Source organism: Emys orbicularis, chromosome 1, assembly GCF_028017835.1.
Source record: "Emys orbicularis isolate rEmyOrb1 chromosome 1, rEmyOrb1.hap1, whole genome shotgun sequence".
NCBI classification, from domain to species: Eukaryota; Metazoa; Chordata; order Testudines; family Emydidae; genus Emys; species Emys orbicularis.
In genome coordinates, this window is record NC_088683.1 from 225,945,678 (window position 1) to 225,970,491 (window position 24,814).

The following is a 24,814-nucleotide window of genomic DNA, read 5'->3' on the forward strand; positions in this document are numbered from 1 at the left end:
AGATATATTTATGCACAGTAGGTTCAGAACCATTCAATGCTTAATTGAAAGGAGGTTTGACAATTGCTGTTGAATTGTTTCAATGGTATTAAAAGCCCTTGTTGCAGAAGACCAAATAGAATAGAAATAGAAGACTTTTTGAAAAATCAAGCATGTAGCTGAATAATGGCAGAGCCACCGAATCACAGAAATGTCAGCTTTAGAGTTTCATATAGTGCAAAAATTGCTGAACATAAATTGTTTTTATTTTGTTAACCTGATGCCTTTAGTAAATAAGGACACTATTCAGAAACAAAACAGCCCTCGTGCTATCAGTCAAGGGAGGCTCCACGAAGGCACTCAACTGAACTAAAAACCCTATACTCTGGTGAATGATGGATGTGCGATTGAAGCTCCCTCTAGCTACATACCTCTTGCCCTGCTTAAACACAAATACACAAACAAATACAGAGGGCACTGTCTACCCCATATGATAAACCAATGCGAGGGAATGATGTTAGAGAGATAACAAGGAACATTCATGAGAATTGCCAGGGATGTCTTTCTTGAATAAGTGGGAGGAGGGAGTCTCACTGCTGACCTTAATTACCTTGGACGCCATTTTAAATTTAAATAGTCTGAGGCCTCAATTTGCTTAAAATGTCTACAACACACTGAGGTCTATGATCCTATGATAAGGAGGCAACTCGTCTTTCCTTTCTCTGGAGACCCTTCCTTTCTCAGTCCAACAGAGCTTGATCCCCAACTACTGGAAGTTGTGTGTGCTTCCATCATATATACGCTGACCTAAATACCGTGGTGGTTGCTGTGGGGCTAGGTCTTCAGAAGGATTCTTTTTTCTACATACCTACCACCTCTTGGAGAGGAGATTAATTACATTGGTGGAAAAAGCCCTTCTGTCAAAGTAGGAAGCATCTACACACTATGACTCTACAGTGGCATAGGTGCAATGCCATAACTGTGCCACCATAGTCCCGGTGGTGTAGACATACCCTAAGTCAACAGGCTTTAGAAGAAAGATTCTTCCCTGTGAACTCAAGCTTCAACCTTGTTGAAAGGATTTTGCTTTTGAGTGAAGAAAAACAAAAACAACTCTGCAACAGCTGTGAAACCCATTTATGAATTTTTCTTAGATGATGGGAATGGGACCTATGACACAGAGAAAAATATAAAGAATAGTTCAGCCGAGAAGGGGAGCTAGGGTTGCCAAATTTGGTTGGACGTATTCCTGGAGGTTTCATCACAAGACATAATCTTTAATTAAAGATTAATCTGTAATTCCTGGAGACTCCAGGACAATCCTGGAGGCCTGGCAATCCTAAGGGAAGCTAAATGAAGTAAGCAAAATAATACCACTGTACCTTGCTCTTGCTTGATCCTCTCTCTTTCTGCACAGCCAGCAGCAAGCATGTTAATTCTGTTTAGCCATCTGAAATAATATTTAAAAAAAAAGCAGTGAGACTAATTTAACATGTTAATTTTTTGGACTTTGCTACTTTTAAAAGGTTATAAACCATCTGAAAGAGATACATGACAATGATATTTTATATATAAGGCAGCGGATTTCTTTGATATTTCTATTCATGGTGTCTTCAAAGAGCTATAATTTTGCTGTTGAACAATTGTTTCCGAACCAAAGTTTCTGTTTCAAAAGGAAAACCTTGACTGAAAATGTCAAACATCTATAAAATAAAGACTTTTGCTATAATCAAAGCCCTATTAAATCTGGTGCTCACAGATATGTCACCCTACCAATACTCCCGCTGTTCTGATTTCTCAAGTACACACAATGTTTTACAGAGATTTAAGCAACACTTTAAGGCCTGATTTGGCATCGTAGCAGGGGAAAAAGATCAAACCCAGTAGTCAAAAGAACAGGTTCACTTCTGAACAGACAAGGGGGTTTAATTATGCCATTATGTGTTGTAAAGCTTACCTATAGTGCATAGTATAAAGAGATGGAAGCACACCAGAACCTGTTTTTTGTGTGTTGGGGAAGCAGAGGAGTGAAAGGTAGTTGCATCAAAACACAATTCACATTTAAAGTTTTAACTTCTATTTAGACCTGAAAAAACACATCCGTAAACTGCATGAATTAAAAAAAAAATGCATCTATATTATTTTCTTCTAGCAATGCTGTCATTGCCAAACATGCATTCAACTGCCTGTAGCAACACACTGCTTCAACCTCCCCTTGTCCCCCCATGGGGCCCTCAGTGTGTTCATTATCCAACTGCTCACACTGCATCAACTCCTCCATCACTGAGGCTTTAAGCCAACATGACAACCTCCCATAGGTAAATCTGGAATTATTTCTCAAAAAAATTCCATTGCCAGGGTTATAGAACCCTTGCTTGCCAAGCTAATGAACAGCAATTTTAATGCTTAAATATACAACAAAATGAGAGGGACTACCAGTGTTAACTCTGTTCTTACTTGAAGAACGTATTCTGCTAATATTCTTGTTTCAGAGCCGGCTATGCCTCCTTTGCACACTGTATATAAGGAAATAGAATATTTTCTTGACAAGTGAGGTATAGCATCTTTTGCAATTGTTTCCAAATAACAGTTTCCAAGGCATTTCAGCGGATGTTAACCATACATCAGATCATGATGTGCTGAAGCTCTCCTTCAAAAGGACCACAGCATTGTCCTTTGACAGTTGAAATCATGTACAAGAAACATAAATCACTTTACATTAGGAATAACAGTAGCTAGCTGCGAAGTTACTGTTGCTGTGACTACAGAACATCTCACACGAACATCTAATTAATGTTACCACGGGGAGGAGAGAAGACAAGCGAATCAGAATAAAAGATTACAAAATTTCAGTTATAATAGTTAATAGCTGCCATACATTTATAAAAATAACTGGAGTCTTAAAGCAAAAGCAAGCAAACAAAAACAAACCAACTAACCCTGCCCCACAGAACTGTTCATGTCTTAAATCAGAAGAGAGAAGGACCCTTTGCAAAAAACTATCAAAGCTTTACATTAAGTTCTTCACAAAGATCAACCTAAAATATGTTAAAAGCACGGCAGTGAGGCATGATCCATGGTTTTTACTTCAGTTCACAGTTTACTACTACTAAATGCAGCCAATGTGCACTAAGAAGAAGAAGAAGAAAAAAAACCCCCAAACAAACAACCCACCAAACAAACAAACAAACAAAAAACAAACCAGTGAAATATTTCTGGAAAGGCCTTATGATCTCAGAACACTAGATACTAAAGATAATAAGGTTTTTCTTTTAGCAAGATCTCATTTCATCCTAAATCCAAGAGACAATAAAATCCTTGTGGCACTCAATTAAGTTAATGTTTAGATATGTTAATTTGCACTAATGACTTGGTTACCTTTTGCAAATTACTGTTTTTTGTAATCAAATGGCATAAACTTCATTTTAATAGGTAATTTTGTTGTCAGAAAATGCTATTTCCTGAAAAGTGCAATCTGACAATAATCTCATGAAATGTGCATTAACTAACAGAGTTATAGAATAATTTATAGAATAGTTATAGAAGAACTAACAGTTAATAACTTACAGTAGCTGACGATTTGTCCCATAATCTGGAATACTATCTAAACCAGACATGCATACAATATGGAATAAATGACTAATCTTTGCAGTATGCCCCAATATGGCAGAATGTTCAAACACCATTTTCTCGTGAGTGGCTTGTAAATTCCGATGCTAAAAGAAGGACTGCATTAGCTTCTGAAGCATTTTTAACAATGTAATAAATTACATTGCATGTAACATGGAATCCCCCAGCATAGCTCCTTCAGATATGGTGGGTTTCATAATGAAGATCAGAACATTTTTTAATGTGTGCATAAGCAATGGATAGAGTGACTAAAGTTGGAAACATATGAGGATGATATGGAATGTCAGGGAAGTTATAAAAACCTTCTGAAGAACAGAAGAGCGATAAAATATTACAGCATAAAGATGAAATGCTTAGGGTTGTTAAAGCAATAAGAAGATTAGCATTCACTGGTATAGGAGACCTCACATATGTATGTTGTTACGGTGCAAGAGGGTGCTGCTGCAGGGCCAGCGATATCCGATTCCTGCAGGCACAAGGTGCAGAGATTGGATGGGGAGACTGTAGTCTAGGTGGGGCAGAGTAGAGATCCCCCTGGCCAGAACTGTGAGGAGGAGGACTAAAAGGCCGAATGGCTCCTATTCGCTCTATTATCTGAACTCCTGATTATCCGAATAAAATCCATGTCCCCCTTGATATTCGGATAATCAGGAGTATACTGTATATAACTTGTGACAGACATCAAAATAATTTTCTGTCTTGCCATATACAAGAGGCAATATAATATTTCTGGTAAAAGGAAAGTGTCAAGTTTTCCCCATCACCTGGCTCATAGCTGCAAGACAGGCTTGCTGTATTGCAACTCAGATAGCCCCAAGGATCTAAGTGACACTGGTAACCAGTTGCACGATAACCAGAATCTAAAGATACTATAGATATTACTGGAAATTTATTGGAGGCTTAAAGAATGGAACCTTAAAATGACTGCGTCTTGGAGCAGCTAGTCCTGGAACCCACAAGAGGAGAGGCAATTCTTGATTTAGTCCGAAGTGGAGAACAGGATCTGGTCCAAGAGGTGAATAGAGACCGACCCCTTGGTAACAGTGACCATAATATAATTTAATGTAACATCTCTGTGGTGGGGGAAAACATCACAGCAGCCCAACATTGTAGCATTTAATTTTGGAAAGGGGAACTACATAAAAATGAGGAGGTTAGTGAAACAGAAATTAAAAGGTACAGCACCAAAAGTGAAATCCCTGCAAGCTGCATGGAAACTTTTAAAAGATACCATAATAGAGGCTCAACTTAAATGTGTACCCCCAATTAAAAAACATAGTAAGAGAACCAAAAAAGTGATACCGTGGCTAAACAACAATGTAAAAGAAGCAGTGAGAGGCAAAAAGACATCCTTTAAAAAGTGGGGAAAAGACGCATAAACTCTGGCAAATGAAGTGTAAAAATATAATTAGGAGGGCCAAAAAAGAATTTGAAGAACAGCTAGCCAAAGACTCAAAAAGTAACAGCAAATTGTTTTTTAAGAACATCAGAAACAGGAAGCCTGTTAAACAACCAGTGGGGCCACTGGACGATTGAGATGCTAAATGAGCATTCAAGGACGATAAGGCCATTGAGGAGAAACTAAATGAATTCTTTGCATTGGTCTTCACAGCTGAGGATGTGAAGGAGATTCCCAAATCCGAGCCATTCTTTTTAGGTGACAATTCTGAGGAACTGTCCCAGATTGAGGTGTCATTAGAGGAAGTTTTGGAACAAACTGATAAACTAAACAATAATAAGTCACCAGAACCAGATGGTATTCACCCAAGAGTATGAAGGAACTCAAATGTGAAATTGCAGAACTACTAACTAAATCAGCTACTAAATCAGCTTCTGTACCAAATGACTGGAGGATAGCTAATTTGATGCCAATTTTTAAAAAGTGTTCCAGAGGTGATCCTGGCAATTACAGGCCGGTAAGCATGACTTCAGTACTGGGCAAACTGGTTGAAACTATAATCAAGAACAAAACTGTCAGACACATAGATTAACATAATTTGTTGTGGAAGAGTAAACATGGTTTTAGTAAAGGGAAATCATGCCTCATCAGTCTGCTAGAATTCTTTGAGGGGGTCAACAAGCATGAGGACAAGGGCGAATATAGTGTACTTAGATTTTCAGAAAGCCTTTGACAAGGTCCCTCATCAAAGGCTCTTAAGCAAAGTAAGCTGCTATTGGATAAGAGGGAAGGGTCCTCTCATGGATTGGTAACTGGTTAAAAGATAGGAAACAAAGGGTAGGAATAAATGGTCAGTTTTCAGAATGGAAAGAAGTAAATAGTGGGGTCTCCCAGGGGTCTGTACTAGGACCAGTCTTAGTCAACATATTCATAAAATGATCTGGAAAAAGGGGGTAAATAGTGCGGTGGCAAAATTTGCAGATGATACAAAACTACTCAAGATAGTTAAGTCCCAGGCAGACTGTAAAGAGCTACAAAAGGATCTCTCAAAACTTGGTGACTGGGCAACAAAATGGCAGATGAAATTCAATGTTGATAAATGCAAAGTAATGCACATTGGAAAACATAATCCCAACTATACATATAAAATGATGGGGTCTAAATTAGCTGTTACCACTCAAGAAAGAGATCTTAGAGTCATTGTGGATAGTTCTCTGAAAACATTCACTCAATGTCCAGCGGCAGTCAAAAAAGTGAACAGAATGTTGGGAATCATTAAGAAAGGGATAGATAATAAGGCAGAAAATATCATACTGCCTCTCTATAAATCCAGGGTATGCCCACATCTTGAATACTGCATGCAGATGTGGTTGCCCCATCTCAAAAAAGATACATTGTAATTGGAAAAGGTTCAGAAAAGGGCAACAAAAATTATTAGGGACATGGAATGGTTTCCGTATGAGGAGAGATTAATAAGACTGGGACTTTTCAGCTTGGAAAAGAAACGACAAAGGGGGGATATGACCGAGGGCTATAAAATTATGACTGGTGTGGAGAAAGTAAATAAGGAAGTGTTATTTACTCCTTCTCGTAAAACAAGAACTAGGGGGTCACCAAATTAAATTAATAGGCAGCAGGTTTAAAACAAATAAAAGGAAGTATTTTTTCACACTACACACAGTCAACCTGTGGAACTCTTTGCCAGAGGATATTGTGGAGGTCAAGACTATAACAAGGTTCAAAAAAGAACTAGGTAAATTCATGGAGGATAGGTCCATCAATGGCTATTAGCCAGGATGGGCAGGGATGGTGTCCCTAGCCTTTGTTTGCCAGAAGCTGGGAATGGGCGACAAGGGATGGATCACTTGATGATTATCTGTTCTGTTCATCCCCTCTGGGTCACCTAGCACTGGCCACTGTCAGAAGACAGGATGCTGTGCTAGATGGACCTTTGGTCTGACCCAGTATGGCTGTTCTTACATTCTAAGTCTTTGTTCTCATAGTATCAGACTGAAATTAGACTTCTCACCTTTGTTTTGGTTCACAGAAGGGTGCCTTTAGAAAGGAGATGCTTATAAATGTCAATACTCTGCCTGTTCACAAAAACTGAGGTGATTGAATGGAGACACAGTGGGATGAGCAAAATAGGTTCTCTGAACACTCTCCCACTGCAGGTTTATTGTCTCTATGTCTCCCAGCCCAGAACATGGGATTTTAATGTTGATGGGACTGATCATTTTTAAAAGCAGATGTGTTTTAGAAAGGGAAGGGTAAATTCCAAACTTGCCAACCTTGGAAAGACAGTGTCCCTTTAAGTAAGGGATCAGGTTAGGAAATACATATTCACTACACCAAATAGCAGAACAATGATCACAAAACACAGAAGTTGCCAGCATTACATGGAAATTTAGGCCTCATAAAATCAACATGATCATCTGAGCAGTAACAAGACTATATAGTCTAAAATCCACACATGTCATATATATGTGTGCATGCACATACATATATAATTCCTATATCCTGTATACATAAGTACAATTAAATAGCAAATAATTCCTTTTTATAAATAATTATTGAAGGAATTTAACTACCGGAAAACACATTTTCCTTTCAATAAGGCTATGCTTTTAGTAGATTCCTGCCCTTCTCTTCTACCTCCAGTAACACGGTACAAACAGTGCTCAAAGGACTGCACAATGAAAGTGGTTGTCAGAAACCTGACGATAAAAACTAACAGAAAATGACGGAACCATTTTGTGTAATCAAAATGGTTCAGAATATTTTAATACTGTTGTGACGCATGGCTAGAAAGGGTTAAACATCCTGCAGACTAAATAACCCTCAAAAGACATGTGGGGAGATAATGTTTATGTTTTTGTGTATTTACATATGTATGAGTAGGGTCAACGATGTAATCAACAGTCCCTGTCTATGCTGCATTCTGATCATTCAGAGATTAAACGAACATTCTAGCATTTAAATGAATTGTAAACCCGGGATATCTCGGTATTCATCTCTCTTTGAAATGTATGGTGAACGATGGAGGAAGAAGCAAATGGCCTTACGTTAATTCGTATAGCTAAGTACCGGTGATGGACCTCCTTCAAAGTCATCCTAATTACCTTTTGTTCCCTGAGGAACAACAACTTGTCAAAAGACATGAAATTGTATAAAAGATCCTTGGGTCCTAATTGTGTCATCTCAGATCTGCTTAGGCTTCATCAGGGGAAGTTTGGGTCACAAGACTGAGGTCCCAGTTATGCTGGAACGCCCTGAATAGGATATTTGGACATTAAACTATAACCTATGAACTATTTGTGAAAGAACTGTTTGCAACTGCAAAGCTCACCATCTATGCTATGAATCTGAACCTCAATGAACTGAACTCATATCTGTATGTATATTGATCTTTTAACCATACTCTCTCTCTTTTGTTTTTTAATAAATGTTAGTTTAGTTAATAAGAATTGGCTGTGCCGTGTATTTCGGTAAGATCTGAAACATTCATTAACCTGGGAGGTAATGTGTCTGATCCTTTGGGATTGGTAGAAGCTTTTCTTTTATATGATGAAATAAGATTTACAGAATTTTTCATCATATTTGATGTGGGTACCTGGATGGAGGCCTGAGGCTGGATCACTTTAAGGGAACTGTGTTATTTGGACTTCTGAGTAACCAGTAAGGTAATAAAGAAGCTGTCTTATGCTGGCTTGATGAATCTAAGTATTGGAATATCCACCAGCTTTATGAGGATTGTCTGCCCCATTCTTTGCAGTTCACTCTAATTGAGTGACCATAGCTGGTTCGCACTGGGACCCTGCTCACAACTGTCTATTTCTTAAAGTTTGAGTGAATATTTGTAAGGCTAGAGAAGGATGCAACAAATACTTTTAAATACTTTCTTATGCTATCTCTGAACTTAAAAGATTTATTCTTTAATAATCACCTTTTTAAAAAAAATGTTAATTGTGTGAAGTCAGTGTTTTTGGAAATGAACCAGAGCTTGGGACTAAGGGTAATTATTTTCTGGTACTTTAAACAAAGAGAAATTTTAACATCACATGGCCAGATTCTGATCTTGGCTATATTTGGTGGAGTAGGGCCACTACTTCAGATTTACATTTGTGTAACTGAGATCAGATTTTGGTCCAGTGTGTGTATTTGTTTGTTGGTTTATTTAATTTGTGACCTGCTAAGAACTCATTCCAAAATGGCAAAATGTAAGTCATGATGTAGAGTTAAAAAAAACTTAAATTAACTGTGATTAGTCACAGACCCATTTTTCAAAGGTCACACTGGTGTGTACTTTCTGTTTATTGCATAGTTATGTATTTTTACCACACAAAACCTAGAATATCTTCATACCAAGTGTTGATCTACTGACACAGATTTTACTTATGTTTAATACTCATGGTATTTTCAGTGTGGTCAGGATTTTATTAGTCTTGAGGGTATTTTGTTCAGTGCATAGTAAAGTACATTATTAGTGGATAGCCTGATGGAATTATGTAACACAATGAAGAGCAAAAGCAAAGTCTTACAAATTTTGAAAATGAGACTTAGCTGCTTTTGAAAATTTTATCCTATATCCATTTTAAAGTAAAAGTAAACGTTAATGTAAAACTTTAATCTATTTTCTGGTCAACTGATCTCAGTACGAAATGAAAGTTTCCAGAAACCGACTGTTACCTAAAAGCAGTTAAAGATGGTAAATATATTATAGGTGTCATCATTCTTATCACTGCTAAGGTATTTTATTAATAAGTTATATGGACTGTGTAAGGTTGTCTTTTTTCTTTGTTTTAAAAGCATATTCACCATCTCACTTATCAATGGAGCCTGCAAGCATGAGTCCACGGAAACAGGACAATCAGTTTAAGATGGGAAACTTTAATTAGGTTATTTTACCATATAACAAAAACGACAAGTATACATTTTTTCAGAATAAATGTACTCCACTTTATGCTGGGAAAAATAAAAAATGCCATAGCAAACCCCTGAACAGACAGGGGTCACCAGAGTTTGTATAAAATTTGCCTAGATGAGTTAAAAGTGATCTTGCTAAAGTTTTGTTGAAAATTAAAGCATTTTTAGTAAGATCTCAAAAGTGGACTAAGGAGCAGACAGTTAGGTCTACTCTACAAGGTGCTAAGGGTGAAATCCTGGGCTTACTGAAGTCAATGGGAGTTTCGCCACTGATTTCAACAGAGCCAGAATTTCACCCTAAGTGCCTTCTACGTGAAATTCACACCATGTAGAGGTGTGCACACAGGCCCTCAAAACTGGGTTTAAGTTGAATAAGCCTTGTATTGGTCCTCTGCACAGGGATGAATTTTGCCAGTTACACTCCCACTTGAGGACACTTTAGCATCCTTGATGGATTGGGCCCAAAAGCAACACTCTCAGGAACATCATTACCTGCTTTATTTCCTGAAGAATCCACCCTGCAGAGTTCATGTTTCTTCAGCCACAGTGATGAGAGCACAACCACTATCCTCATAGCTTAAAGAAACATTGACCTCTAACACCTGGTTTTACTTCCTTGCTACCTCCACAAGGGTGAGAATAGATGTGTGTGTTTGTGTGTGTGTGTGTGTGTGTGTGTGTGTGTGAGTGATGTGTTTCAACAAAATCTGAGGTCATTTTTGCATAAAATGAATATTAAAAATATCTTCTTCTTTTTCCTTAATGCCACTTTTCCTGGTCGCAGCGGCAGCGTGGAGAGTAGGGAGGACCAGACCCCCTTTTCCTCTGCAACAGATTCCAGCTCCTCCTGGGGGATTCCCCAGCGTGTCCTGGGTAGGCCTGGGGGCCTCTGCCCTATCAGACATGCCCGATATAGTTCCAATGGAAGCCTCCCAGGGATCATCCTTATCAGGTGCCCGAGCCACCTCAACTGGCTCCTCTTGATCCGGAGGAGTAGCTGCTCTACTCCGAGGCTCTCCCGAATAGCTGAGCTCCTCACACTTCCTCGGAGACTAAGCCCAGCCACCCTGCAGAGAAACCTCATTTCCACCGCTTGTACCCATGATCTTGTCCTTTCGGTCATTACCCAAAGTTCATGACCATAGGTGAGGATGGGGATTAAAAACATGTTTTTCTCAAAAAATTAAGATCCTATTTTGAAGTCATTCATCTAAAACTCTAAAACTTAACCTTTAATGAAGACAAATATATGACGTGTTATCATTGGCTTCAGAGGAAAGCATTGTATTCAGAGATGGTTCTCTATACGGTTTTATACTTTATTAGGTTTGATTACCTGTTCATGTCATCTAGATGTTCAGCAGCAAAGTAAAAGCTTTTGATCTTAGGATGGCAGGCTTTGAATGCACTGTTGGGAAGAAAAAAGTCAAAACATAATGGGCAAAAATAATAATTACACAAAACATCTTTTTAAAAATTAAAGGTAATTAGAAATCCAAATAACTTAATGAAATGACACAGTCTGTGTTTAATTTTCTTGCAAGTTGGTTAAGCATGTGTGTGTTTTTTTAATTCAGCCTTATAACTTTTGGGATCGATCCAGCTGTCACTGATTAAAAGGCTTTACTGACCATCTATCTTTAAATAACATCTGCATTCAAACATGCACAAAGACAGTTCAACAGCTATTAACATGACAGATGTTACATTTGGATAAGCTGAAGCAGTTAAAATAGTTTATACAACAGGCAATTGTTTTTATGGTGGGTGGAGGTGTCAAAAGAGTTTCTGAACAGAAAAATGACTGAACAGTTTATTTGATGTAACAGAAAAGCTCTCGTTCCTCTGACTTTTCACATCACAGTGCCCTTGGCATTACCTTCAGCACTAACGACTGGAATTCAAACAGAAAAATGTGATGTGCTGATTGATTTTTGACAAGCATTGTAATCCAACGGGGTGTTTATGAGGTCATCTAGCATGATGGGTAATGGCATGTCATCTTTCCCAGCCACCAAAGTAATCAACATGAGTTGTCACTGAGAGCTCAATAGTATTTCATCTATTTACTGCAAACAATTTGTTAAAACAAAAAGTGTGCAGAGAGTTTTCTACAAATACAGAAAGCTATAGTGAAGCACTTGGAGATCTAGATATGAAAACTATTCTATGAAAGTTAATTATTAATAATGTACAATATAGAAATAGTTTTTAAAAACTAATGGCCTCCCAAAGATCGCTTTAAAATAGCATCAAAACACAGAGCAAAGTCAAAGAAAACAAGACAAACAGTATGATATATTTAAGTGCATTGTCCTTGTTTTCAAGGGAGATCAATTAGACAGACAACTGGTCTTTTCTCTGACTATGTGCCGGGGTATTAGAAGAAAGAAAGGCATTGTCAGGGAAGGAAATCTGTAAATGTTAGACAAAAAGGATTCCTCTACACATCAGTGCACAGAATAACGTTACACAAGTGAGAACAGATGTTGAGCAGCATCTGCTCTGTTTAAAAAGATATAATCAAGTTGTTGAGACTCACGTCTTGACTTATCTTAAAATTATTACAACATCTGTCATCTGGATACTAAATATCTTTTTTCTTTATCTACCACTCAAGTGGATGTTTTTATTAATCATATTTGTGTGTTCTGCTACCCAGTCGACAGGACTCAGAGTGAGACAATAATTTAAATGAAGTGCAGTTTTCAGAGATGAACTGACATCATCAATGACGCTGCTTCACTAACAAGAAAATAAATGAAGCAGAGCCACATTGCATTTAATCCGTGAAAAACACAGAGCAATGACTGAAAACTGAAACCCCCAAAACCACAGATGAAAGTTTTAAAAATGTTTTACCCTTTTTAAAGACTATTACACAGAACAGTTTACTTTAAAGAGCAATGTAAACTAATATTAGTATCCTTTTTAAAAGGCCATGTAAGTCATCAAGACAAGCTTTAATCTCTAAACAGCTTATCTGGTATAGTTTTCATTGTTTCACTGAAAGTGAAACGAATGCTAAAATACAGAGGTCTGCTGAAAGAATTACACCGGTGCCAGGTGAGCTTTATACAAAAGAACCAAACCACGCACTTGCCTGTGACGGGACAATGCACAGAGATTTCAGTGGTAAGAATGAAAATGTGTGAACGCAGGCACGCGCACAGCAAGATAGATACTTATGTATGCCAAAGATATACAAACAACTCAGGACAAAAGTAATTTTAGAGTTATGTGCCACATCCCAAGCTACCGTAAATCAGTGTAGCTCCATTAACTTCAGTGGAGCTATATTGTTTTATCCCTGCTCAAGAGGAAGCCCACAATGTCAGCAGATGGTTGAAATATGAACTTAGAAAACTCTTCTGGTTAGTTTTGAATAAAATAGGGTTTGTGTCTAGATTTGGCAACGTGTCTCCTAAAGGCCTTTTCACTTACTTTGTATTCAAAACACTTAGTTAAGAGCCATAATAAATCCTGAGTTAGCTTTTTTCAAACTCATTGCTATTTATTTTAAAACAATGATACAAGATGACAGATAAAAATTAACTATGGAAAAGCAAAAAACTCTTAAAATAAAGCCATGTACAGCTACTGTACAGCTAAACATTTTTTTTTTAGCAAAACTTTTTATTTCAAACATAGAATCTCACAGCGGCAAAGGGATTTAGTAAAAAACTGATTTAGAAAAAGAACAGGCCTCCCATCTCCTCTTCTTTTTCTTGTGTTGTCTTTGTAATATTTCACCTCCTCCATCTCTCAGCGCTTGCTTTTAAAAAAGGTTTATTTGTGCTTGTTAACCCATTAAGTCTGTTCCTCCACAAAACAAAAAGGAGGGACAATGAAGGTGCAGCTGGGGAACAGGGTGGGAAGGAGCTAAGCATTCCTATTAGTTTCAATTAATTTTGCTGATGGTTGAGAATTGTGTGGCTTTTGCAACAGACTCATTGTGTCCTTGGGTGGGACCCTGAAAGCACATGCACATCCCCTCGCCTCCCCCCTCCGCACAGGAATATTGACTGTTTACTATGATTTGTGTTATGCAATCAAATCATGTTACAATGATTTCCATTCTAATTTGACTATCATGAACAAGGAAACTTTCACTCCTTGAAAGCAAGAGATTGCTTGTTCCTCCTTTTCTTTTGTTATTGCACTGTACGATTTTAAACACACTTACTATTTCTTGCGGCATTCGCTGGCTCTATCAATTTTAAATTCAGGTAGACTGATGAATCCCTCTGCTTTTTCATCCTATGGAGACAGTTCTATATGTTACTCAAGTTAGTGAGGCTTAAGATGAAAGTCCATTAAAACTTAAATGTAAACAAAGAGAGAGTTTTACTTACCAGCTCCCTATGTAGGGCATATTACTGTACTTCTGGCAAATCAATGGGAGTATTGCCAGAGTGGGAGGTCATGGACCTCAGTCTAGAATGTGGTTTTGTAAATATGATTTTAGTAGTTTGGCTGGCAAGATGGACAAGGCCCAACTGCCTTAGAAACCATTTCACAGCTGAAATTACTGTTGAGGATACAGTAATTCAAAGGATGAAATGCAAACTACAGGTTGACCCTCTGTAATCTGGCACTCCCTAGTCTGACAACATCCGTGGTCTGGCATAGGCGCCGACTCCATGGGTGCTCTGGGGCTGGAGCACTTACGGGAAAAAACTAGTGGGTACGGAGCATTCACAGGTGCAAAGCTCCCCCCTCTGATCCCTCCCCCCCACAACTCTCGTGCGCCAGCTGCTCCGTGCTTACCAACTCCTCCTCCTCCCTCCCAGCGCTTCCGGAGCTCCGCAAACAGCTGAGTCACGGCATTCAAGCTCCAGGAGGGAGGGGGAGGACCTGGGGCCGACGACCGGGACTCCGGGTGGCAGCGGGGCCCCGGGTGGGAGGCCACGCTGGGCGCAAAGCCAGGGGGTGCTGCAGCACCCTCTGCACCCCTACTTCCCATGTGTATGGAGATCCACTGGCACTCTGCATTGACCTCCCGTGGTTCGGCAAATTCACTGGTTCGGCACCGGTCAGGTCCCGAGGGTGCCGGACTAGAGAGGTTCAACCTGTATTTTATTATGAGAACAGAACAACCCCACAGTACTGTAAATCAACCCAATTTTAAAATATAAATGTGTACTGTTTGCCATCTTTACATGATGTTGCAGCTAAGATGAATGATCTCTCTCCAGTTATTATTATATCTTATCAGTTACATTTACAGAGGGGGAATCTTGGACTCTTGCCATCCTCCTCTAAAGGCTTGGTAATTGTGAATAGCTTTACTGGACTTTGACCTGTCCTCAACTTTTCACAATTTAAAAGCACAGCATTTGTTTTAGGACACCAATACATCAGCCCCACAGACTGTGTAATACTGCTGTTTATAACGGTGAATTATTAACATCACTAATATAGAATCATGAAATTGAGACTAGAGAAAACAGATATATGTTAAAGGAATGAATCCACATAATTTCATGCTCTTCCCTCTCTATTTTTTTTTAAAATGTATCTATTAATCACTATGGTTCTTTGTCACATATTTAGTCCTTGGAAGGCCGAGAGATATACCTTTATTTGAATCCATCCACCAAGCAATTAACATTCCACTACTGTTTTTGGTAACCTGTGCTCTTATTGTTCATGCAAAGAACTCTTACATTCTCCGACATCCATGACAACTATCTGTCTTTGACAATTTTAGTCTCCATTCCATCTCTACTCTTGATTTTCATCACCTAACTCAAATGTGTGTTCTTCTAGCCTACCTAAAGGACTTTCCATTTGTTTGTGTGCATGCTTAGGTTTCCCATTTATAGTCACATTGTCATAGCAACTTGTTTTTCATTTTTAATGCTTGGAATGCTTGTCAATTTATTTTCTAGATTTTCGTACTGCTCTACTTCGCAGAGAACACTATCTACCTCTTTTAAACATCTTTCACTGTATTGCTCCAGCTTCGTAGCTTTTCTCTGTCATTGCTCCCATTAAATTATATTAGATATTCACAACCGCTCCCAAAGGGGGAAAAATACATCAGGATTTTCTGGCATCATGGAACACAATCTTTATGTAAAATGCTTTTGTAGCAATGTCTTCAGAAGCACATACATCGCACATTTTTCTCCTTTTTCTAAAAGTGCATTATTCACCAGTGCATAAGCATGCATCAAGCCTTTGTTTAATCATTTGACACTGTCATTTCTCTCTCTCAAGACAACAGGAACAGGTATTCCCAGGAATACAGGACGTATTCATTTAAATCCAGTAAACTGCCTCCTTTCCATCCTGGTTCAAGAAAACCAACTAGAAAGGGACTCAAAGGGACTTCACATAGGTTCATAGAGTCTGTATTACTTTGAGGTGCCTTTATTTCTCCATTGCTCAAAGACAGTAGAATAATAAACTTGGTTGGTATTATTATTAACATTTATAACTTTATAACATAGCATTATGACTAAACATAAAATCTGACAGACAAATAGAAGTTATCAGGTCACCATTATAAGGAGCATACAATCTAGTACACCCTCTGATGATGATCCCTTAAAATAATTAATTTTCAATGTAAGATTTAAAGATACTCCAGGAAAATTATTTTTAATATTCTAAATGTCCTGTATGGATTTTTATTTATTTTTATTTTATTTTTTAAAGGCACAGATGTACAGAGAAAAATAGAACTGAAGTAATTTGGAAGGAAAGTATGGAAAGGACAGATCCTGCAATGCTGGATATCTTTAAGCACATTCTTTTCTTAGAGGAAAAAGTAAAGTTATCTTAGCCACCAGAGCATATTTACACATCAAAAGAAAGAACACGTTGCTTATTCTTGTTCTTTATTTTTTATAGTAAGATACCACACCTTGGAACCACAATGGTCTTAAATAACAAGAATAATCTAGCTGTCCAAAATGCCTCCCAGGGCTAAGCATCATACAGACAAGTAATAAACAAGAAAGTCTGCCCCCAACTGTTCAGAATTCACAAGTTGATGAGGAATTGGAACCATTCAGACTAGGGCTGTTGATTAATTGCAGTTAACTCATGCGATTAACTCAAAAAAATGAATCGCGATTTAAAATATGAATCACGATTAACCGCAGTTTTAATCTATTAAACAATAGAATGCCAATTTAAATGTATTAAATATTTTGGATGTTTTTCCTACATTTTCAAATATATTTAAATTACAACACAGAATACAAAGTGTACAGTTCTCACTTTAGATTATTTTATTACAAATACTTGCACTTTAAAAATGATAAACAAAAGAAATAGTATTTTTCAATTCACCTCATACAAGTACTGTAGTGCAATCTCTTTATTGTGAAAGTGCAATTTACAAATGTAGATTTTATTTGTTACACTCAAAAACAAAACAAAGTTGAACTTTAGAGCCTACAAGTCCATTCAGTCCTACTTCTTATTCAGCCAATCGCTACGAGAAACAAGCTTGTTTACATTTATGGAAGATAATACAGCCCGCTTCTTATTTACAATGTCACCTGAAAGTGAGAACAGACGTTCGCATGGGATTTTTGTAGCCCGTGTTGCAAGGTATTTACATGCCAGATCTGCTAAACTTTTGTACGCCCCTTCCTGTTTTGGCCACCATTCTAAATGACATGCTTCCATGCTGATGTTGCTCGTTAAAAAAATAATGGGTTAATTAAATTTGGGACTGAACTCCTTGGGGGAGAACTGTATGTCTCCTGCTTTGTGTTTTACCCGCATTCTGCCATATATTTCATGTTACAGCAGTCTCGGATGATGACCCAGCATGTATGTTTTAAGAATACTTTCATGGCAGATTTGACAAAATGCAAAGAAGGTACCAATGTGAGATTTCTAAAGATAGCTACAGCTATCCAAGATTTAAGAATCTGAAGTGCCATCCAAAATCTCATCGGGACAGGGTGTGGAGCATGCTTTCAGAAGTCTTAAAAGAGCAACACACTGATTCGAAAACCACAGAACCCGAAACACCAAGAAAAGAAAATCAATCTTCTGCTGGTGGCATCTGACTCAGATGATGAAAATGAACATGTGTTGGGTCTGCTCTGCTTTGGATCGTTATCGAGCAGAAACCATCATCAGCATGGACGCATGTCCTCTGGAATGGTGGTTGAAGCATGAAGGGACATATGAATCTTTAGTGCATCTAAGTATCTTGCAACACCAGCTACAACAGTGCCATGTGAACACCTGTTCTCACTTTCAGGTGACATTGTAAACAAGAAATGGGTAGCATTATCTCCTGAAAATGTAAACAAACTTGTTTGTCTGAGTGACTGGCTGAACAAGAAGTAGGACCGAGTGGACTTGTAGGCTCTAAAGTTTTACATTGTTTTATTTTTGAATGCAGTTATTTTTTGTACATAATTCTACATTTGTAAGTTCAACTTTCATGATAAAGAGATTGCACTACAGAACTTTTATTAAGTGAACTGAAAAATACTATTTCTTTTATTTTTACAGTGCAAATATTATAATAAAAATAAATATAAAATGAGCACTGTACACTTTGTATTCTGTGTTGTAACTGAAATCAATATATTTGAAAATGTGGAAAACATCCAAAAATATTTATATAAATAGTATTCTATTATTGTTTGTAATCGTTTAACAGCCCTATTTCAGACACATGGTGTAAATATATTTTACTACATGAGAGTCTATCAGAGTTTAAGGTTATCTCAGTTTCCTAAAAAGAGTTCCATTAAGAAAAAAGTTGGATTTTCCAAAAGAAATTCTGATCTTTCACCCAACTGGCAAAGAGTCCATTCCACCAAAAAGGATTTAAAAAACAATTATTCTTCCAAAGAAGCAAATAAATTAGATAAATGAGGGACCCTTGTAGGATCAGGGTCTTAGGCAGCTTAATGGTGCTCTTCCAATGTTATCAGTATATAATTAAGCACTCAAAACGATAATCCATATTAGATACAATGTATCAAAAGAGAACACAATTTGAGACCGTTTTGCATAACTACAGTGGATTTTAGTAATACCACAGATTCCTTATTACAATTAAATAAGGTACCCCCAAATGCAACATAAATTATGGCTGTAATGTTGTTTCAGTTATGACAGGGACAAATGACTCTAGATTCGCTCTTCTAAATTTGTGTTTTGTTGTCATGAGAGAACAACGACTTTATTACACACTATTAAGGGTACGGGAATACAGAGGTGAGTAGTTACATTCTTCCTTATGCTACAAAGAAAAATTTTAAAGGGCAAATCCTGCAAACTCTGATGCATATGAGTGACTTTAGTCATACAAGTAGTCTTACTGATTTCAGTAAGATTATTTGGGTGAATAAAATCACTCACCTGTTTTCAGGATGGGATTTGACCTTCCATCTAATTATGACAACAACACAGTATAAAACTTATTAGCATTAGACAGGATGAGCAACGAATGTGCCTATTTCTTACCTCCTCATTGATATACCAGTATAGAGAAGTATCCTTCAGAACAAACCAATATTTCTTCCATTTCTGGGAGAAATAACTCTTGGCATCTTTCTTTTTCCAAAGCCAGCCCTCGCAGTCCCCACGGCCCAGATCTTTACAGGAAATCCGCCTTTTGCTCTTACCAGGAATAGGAGCTAAAAATGCCAATTGTTAAATTGAAATGAGTATATGTGAAAGGCTTTACATTATGCATTTAATCAATCAAACACAACATGCTAAATTTCTCTAAAAATCCATCTTTACAAACTTAACAAAAACATTTCAATAATAATTTCGTTGTCATTATTGTTATTTCTTTTTAATCAAGCAACAAAATGTGTGCATAGCAAAAGAAAAAAAGTAGATATATTCTCTTATCTTACAGATCTTGTAATCTAAACACAAGACAAAATGCAATAAATGAAGGCAACAAGATGGGTTCTATAGGAAAGGAGGACAAGATATACAAATACAGTGTTATGTGGGTACATATGTTTATGTACATCTTGATTGTTCATTTCATGGCAACATATGTAAACACACAAATAGCTACATATGAATGTACATACAGGTAAGGGCTGCTTAAAATATATATTTAAAAGATTAAAATTGGGTTATATTGGACAATATTTTGAAAAGTACATCTTTACTAATATTCAAAAGACCCACAAAACCCTGCATAGTACAATTCAGTAACATGCTCAGACCTCTGTAAAAGAGAATGTTGAATATAGTTAAGATGTGCTGAATCAGAGAAGGGCTGTTAATCCTGGTTGGATAGTTTTGTCATATGGATAACTGATGACTATAAATTTGGTTCAGGCTAACAAATTGCAACCTGTAAAATACTACAATATTTTAAACAGTAATATTCACATTTCTATTTTCTACCATCACTTCAAAAAGTACCCATTTAATGCTTACCTTTGTTTTTCTTTTTAGTTTTCTGTTGTAGAGAAGACTGCTGAAAGGTCTGTAAGCAAATGAAGACACAGAAAAGCAGTGAAAAACTAACAATGTACTTAGTGTGTTCCAAGCCCTTCCTAAATTCTTATAAAAATAGCAATCAAAACTTTGAACACCAAAAAGCATTACCAGGCAAAATTTAAAAAATGTCCTAGGCAGATTTCTAGCAACAGTGGAAAAATACAATTTTATTTCAGACTTTCATGAACTGTTGAAGGAAAACAATACAGCATGTTAAAAGCAACTCACCAATTAGAACTAAAGTTTCTCTCAGAAACAGGCATTCTTTTTTTTCCACTATGGTTTGTGTTAACAGGACATTTTCCACTCATTTAGAGTGGTAGTGCTCCTTTGGGGGAAGTTCTGTTTGGTGGTCCGTTGGATAGCTGATCTTAATTTCTGATTTTAGTGTATGTGTTTTTTTTTTATTTCAATGCCTTATGAAACTATGACAAAATATTTTTCTGATGGTGCTAGAAAGGTTTGGCTGGAACTTTACAGATTTGCTTGTAGATGCCTTCAGTATTTGAATTTTTGAGTGCTATACTATTTTGTATTATGTATAAATAAACAAAGGGGAAGAGAGAGAGAGAGAGAAAGAAATTGGGGGGAAAAAAAGGAAGGGGTCCAGAAACAAAACTCAGGGAGAAATCTGCTGAAATAAATGTGCCTTATTATTATCACGTCCCAAAAGATATGGAAGATCGAGACAGTTCCACAACTAAAGACTCTTGACTTACAAAGTTATGTCCTTTACCTGGTCCCGACTGAACCTAGTAACCAAGAGCCGACACACCCAAGCAATTTTAAGTATTGGCACAGAAATAAGGTCAGAATTGAATTATCTCTGTATTTAGGGCCTCGCTGATAAAAGGCTATACTACAGGGTCACGTCTGCTATAAGACTCAAATACCAATAAATGTCCATTATTCAGTGAGTGAAAAATATAATAATAATAATAAAAAACATGCACCACTTTAGTGTTAGTTGCCTTGTATTTTAGCTTACTATATTGTTGGTAACAGCAATAAAATTCACAGAAGAGTGTCTGAGTGTAAATACCTCTTGCTTCAAGTTTTATTCAGCCAATATAAAAACCAAAAGTTTCAGGCATCTCCTAGTCCAACTAGTTACAAATAAATCAAAATTAAAATACTGATGGCCCCACAGGGTTGAAGCCTGCTCCTAATTAATAAGATAAACTTTCCCAAAGCAGGGTGGGGTGTGATGTTACAAAGCTCTCTTTATTTTAAGGTCCATTCCATACCCAACTTCTCTTTCCCAGTTCTTGCATATAAGTCACGACTTAGCTCACATGTTCACATTATGGGAAAGGGACAACCCATCTCCATCTGCAAGGGGTTTCCCCCTTCGAAGTTCTGACAAATTCTCAAACAGCAAATTAAATCCATATAACAACGTTGCCACAATAATTAACAGTAACATCATGAAACCAAGCAGCTGGCCTGGTGTCTGATCCCTGAAAATGCACTGGGGAAGGCCAATCATCCCTATCTCCACCCCTGTCTGATCCTAGATAGCATCAGAGTATATTGGTGGAGTGGTGTAGGGGAATGAAAGAGTGATTACATAATGGGAGTTCCATGTTGGAAAAAATCCATAGGGCCCTACTTGAAATCATCCTGCCTTTGGTGGTAAGTGTGGAGACAACTACTCCTGATTGACTGTGTCTAGTCCCTTTCCTTCCTCTAATGGTGCTAGTCCACTGGGCCCAGCTAGCAAAGCCTCATTAAAGGCAACCAATTCCAATTCTGAATCAAGTTCAATAGGTCTATTTATACAGGCCTAAATATGTCTGTATTGCCCTAGAAGGAAAGGGTGAGATGTTCAGAAGTGTGTAAGTGACTTGTATTCCTAAGTCATTTAGGCACTTTTGCAAATCTTACTTTAATTCAGTGTAGACAGTTTAATATTTAAAAAAAAATCCTTAACAGCTGTCAGTGCAAAAAACCCACTATTTTATTTCATTTGACTTTCCTATATTAAGTGTTTTCCACGATTAATTCACCTAAACTGGAAAGGAGAAGTTTTGCTTATTTTCTCCTAAGTGGTACTTAATACCTTTAAAAAGGTGGTGTGTTTTGTTTTTTAAACACAAGCTATAAAAGTGCTTCTGGTCTGAACATATAATCTAAGTGTGCTCTGCAGGAATGAGTTTCCACCTTGCTGAATTTTGGGTTTTTTGGAGGAGATGTTAGCGAAGGGGTATCAATCTTCGTCACCTCAAAATAATGTAAGTAAATAGCCATTTTTGTCCATAGTATATTGTAATGAAAAGCAGAAAGGTTTTATTACAATTCAGTGTTCTGAATTAGCACTTTCAATGAGATAATAATTAAGGGCCTGGTCCAAAGCTCACTGAAGTCAATGGGAGCCTTTCAATTGACTTCAATGGGCTTTAGATCAGGCTTAACTTACCTTCTTATTTAGATTTTAGGTTTTTAATTTCTTTGACTGGTTCTATGCAGAACAAAACTAGCTCCAGTTTCACCTTGGAGATGACATTTTCCTAGAATGGTATGTATAAATGGACCTAATGACTCAACTGCATACTCACGGGATGTATGATTCCAAAAACGTGCATGAGGGTCAAGTTCCCAAAGCGTTTGTTTCTTTATTTACTCTATTGGTGGTGCATGGCGATACAGTGATTACTAGACTCCCATGCTGCTGCTGAATGCCATCAACTGTCTAACTGCAGCTCCTCACCCATTATCAGATATTGTTTTTCCACCCTGTCCTCAAACTGTTTTTCTCCTTTTCTATTTAGGCCTGGAACATGCTATACATATAAAAAGGTAAAATGTTAAATCCTATGAATTCAGCAAAATCAACCGATAGCACTGCATCAAACTCATATTTTGCTGCAAAATTCTATTAATCAATGGCTTATCAGACTGGATACTGAAATATTTTTAATGAGCTACAAAGTAGAGTATTGATTTCAATACACCTTTAAGTTTTACCTACTATATTTAAATAGATGACTGGCCCCACCTTTCAAGAATTCATCTCTGTTACACATTTTGAGAATAATCCTGAAATTAAAAAGGAACCTGGTTTCACACACAAAAGAAAGACAGGTTTCAGAGTGGTAGCCATGTTAGTCTGTATCAGCAAAAACAATGAGGAGTCCTTGTGGCACCTTAGAGACTAACAAATTTATTTGGGCATAAGCTTTTGTGGGCTAAAACCCACTTCAGAAAGACAGTTATTAGTAAGGGATACGACTTTGTCATGGAGGTCACTGATTCCATTACTTTACTGAACCTCTGTGACTTCTTTGGCTTCAGCCTCTGCCACAGTGGTAGGGCTGGAGAAACTGCCTGGGGCCAGAGCCCCCATATTTTCAGTAAAAGTCAGCAACAGGTCACGGGCTTCCGTGAATTTTTGTTTATTGCCTGTGACCTGTCCATGACTTTTACTAAAAATACCCATGACAGAATCTGAACCTTACGTATTAGTTACTCAACATAACTGATAGAATGGAACTGTACTACCACTGTAAATACGAAACAAAGGGTACATCAACTCAAGTAGAAATAGTTGCTAATGGAAAAGGTTCCAACATTTTATTCATGCTCTGAACGATATGCTATATACCACAACTTCAATTAGCAAAACTTCTCATTCTAAAAGCAGGGCCACTTCGATTCATATCATAATTACACTGAAAACTCCCTGCATTATCCTAAATCTCATTTATTTGAATGGACTCAATGTCTCCTGTTTAGTAATATACCAACACTAAAGTGCCTGAACGATACGCGTGCCCAAACCAGAGCATCAACTATAAAAAAGTATCTTAAATTATATCATTTCCATTGCAACCGCAGCACTAAAACACACCTATTTTAAGAGTATTAAAGACAGAGCTCACACAAATGTGGTGTTTTCTTTCTAAGGCATTTAACCATCTCAAGATAATTCAAACTAAAATGCATTAAGGGCCTGAATCTGCATCACTGAATCTGTAGACTACCAGATTGGGCTCTAACTGTAGGAAATTTTTATGCAGCTGTTTCCCCTTAGTAGTTAATTTGCAAAATTACTAACTGGCAGTTTGTTTAATTTTGGTTTCTCAGAAATAGTCATTAGTGTTAAAGCTAATTAATTTGAAATTTGACAATACTGGGATGGATTGGTCTATGCCAAACTTGGTTTGCATTAATAGCAGAAAAAAAATCAAAATAATTCTTTTTAATGGAACATTTTCCCTTTTAGTTTTGTCCCAGATGCATGTTGTACTTAAGATAGTAGTGCCTGACATTCGAATAAACTAAACAAACATCAGTATAGTTCCCCTGATAATTATATGTAATGGTTTGATTTTTCCAATTTAAAAAAAAAGTCACAGTTTTTATATTCAGAATCTTTAAAAATGGATCACATATTACATTTGTTAACTATACACATTTATT

The 24,814-nt window shown here is 37.2% G+C and overlaps 1 protein-coding gene across 5 annotated transcripts in view; it reads right to left on the reverse strand.

Moving 5' to 3' along the window:
* The window catches only part of CNKSR2 (connector enhancer of kinase suppressor of Ras 2), a 361,047-nt gene that overhangs the window by 77,630 nt on the left and 258,603 nt on the right, over positions 1-24,814 (reverse strand). For all 5 annotated transcript variants that reach the window (XM_065413945.1, XM_065413940.1, XM_065413934.1 and 2 more), the window contains 5 exons: positions 20,330-20,378; positions 19,388-19,560; positions 14,121-14,194; positions 11,271-11,342; positions 1,362-1,429 (listed from right to left, as the gene is read on the reverse strand). In XM_065413945.1, the coding sequence (XP_065270017.1) occupies positions 1,362-1,429; positions 11,271-11,342; positions 14,121-14,194; positions 19,388-19,560; positions 20,330-20,378 (436 nt within the window). The remainder of the gene's footprint in view (positions 1-1,361; positions 1,430-11,270; positions 11,343-14,120; positions 14,195-19,387; positions 19,561-20,329; positions 20,379-24,814) is intronic.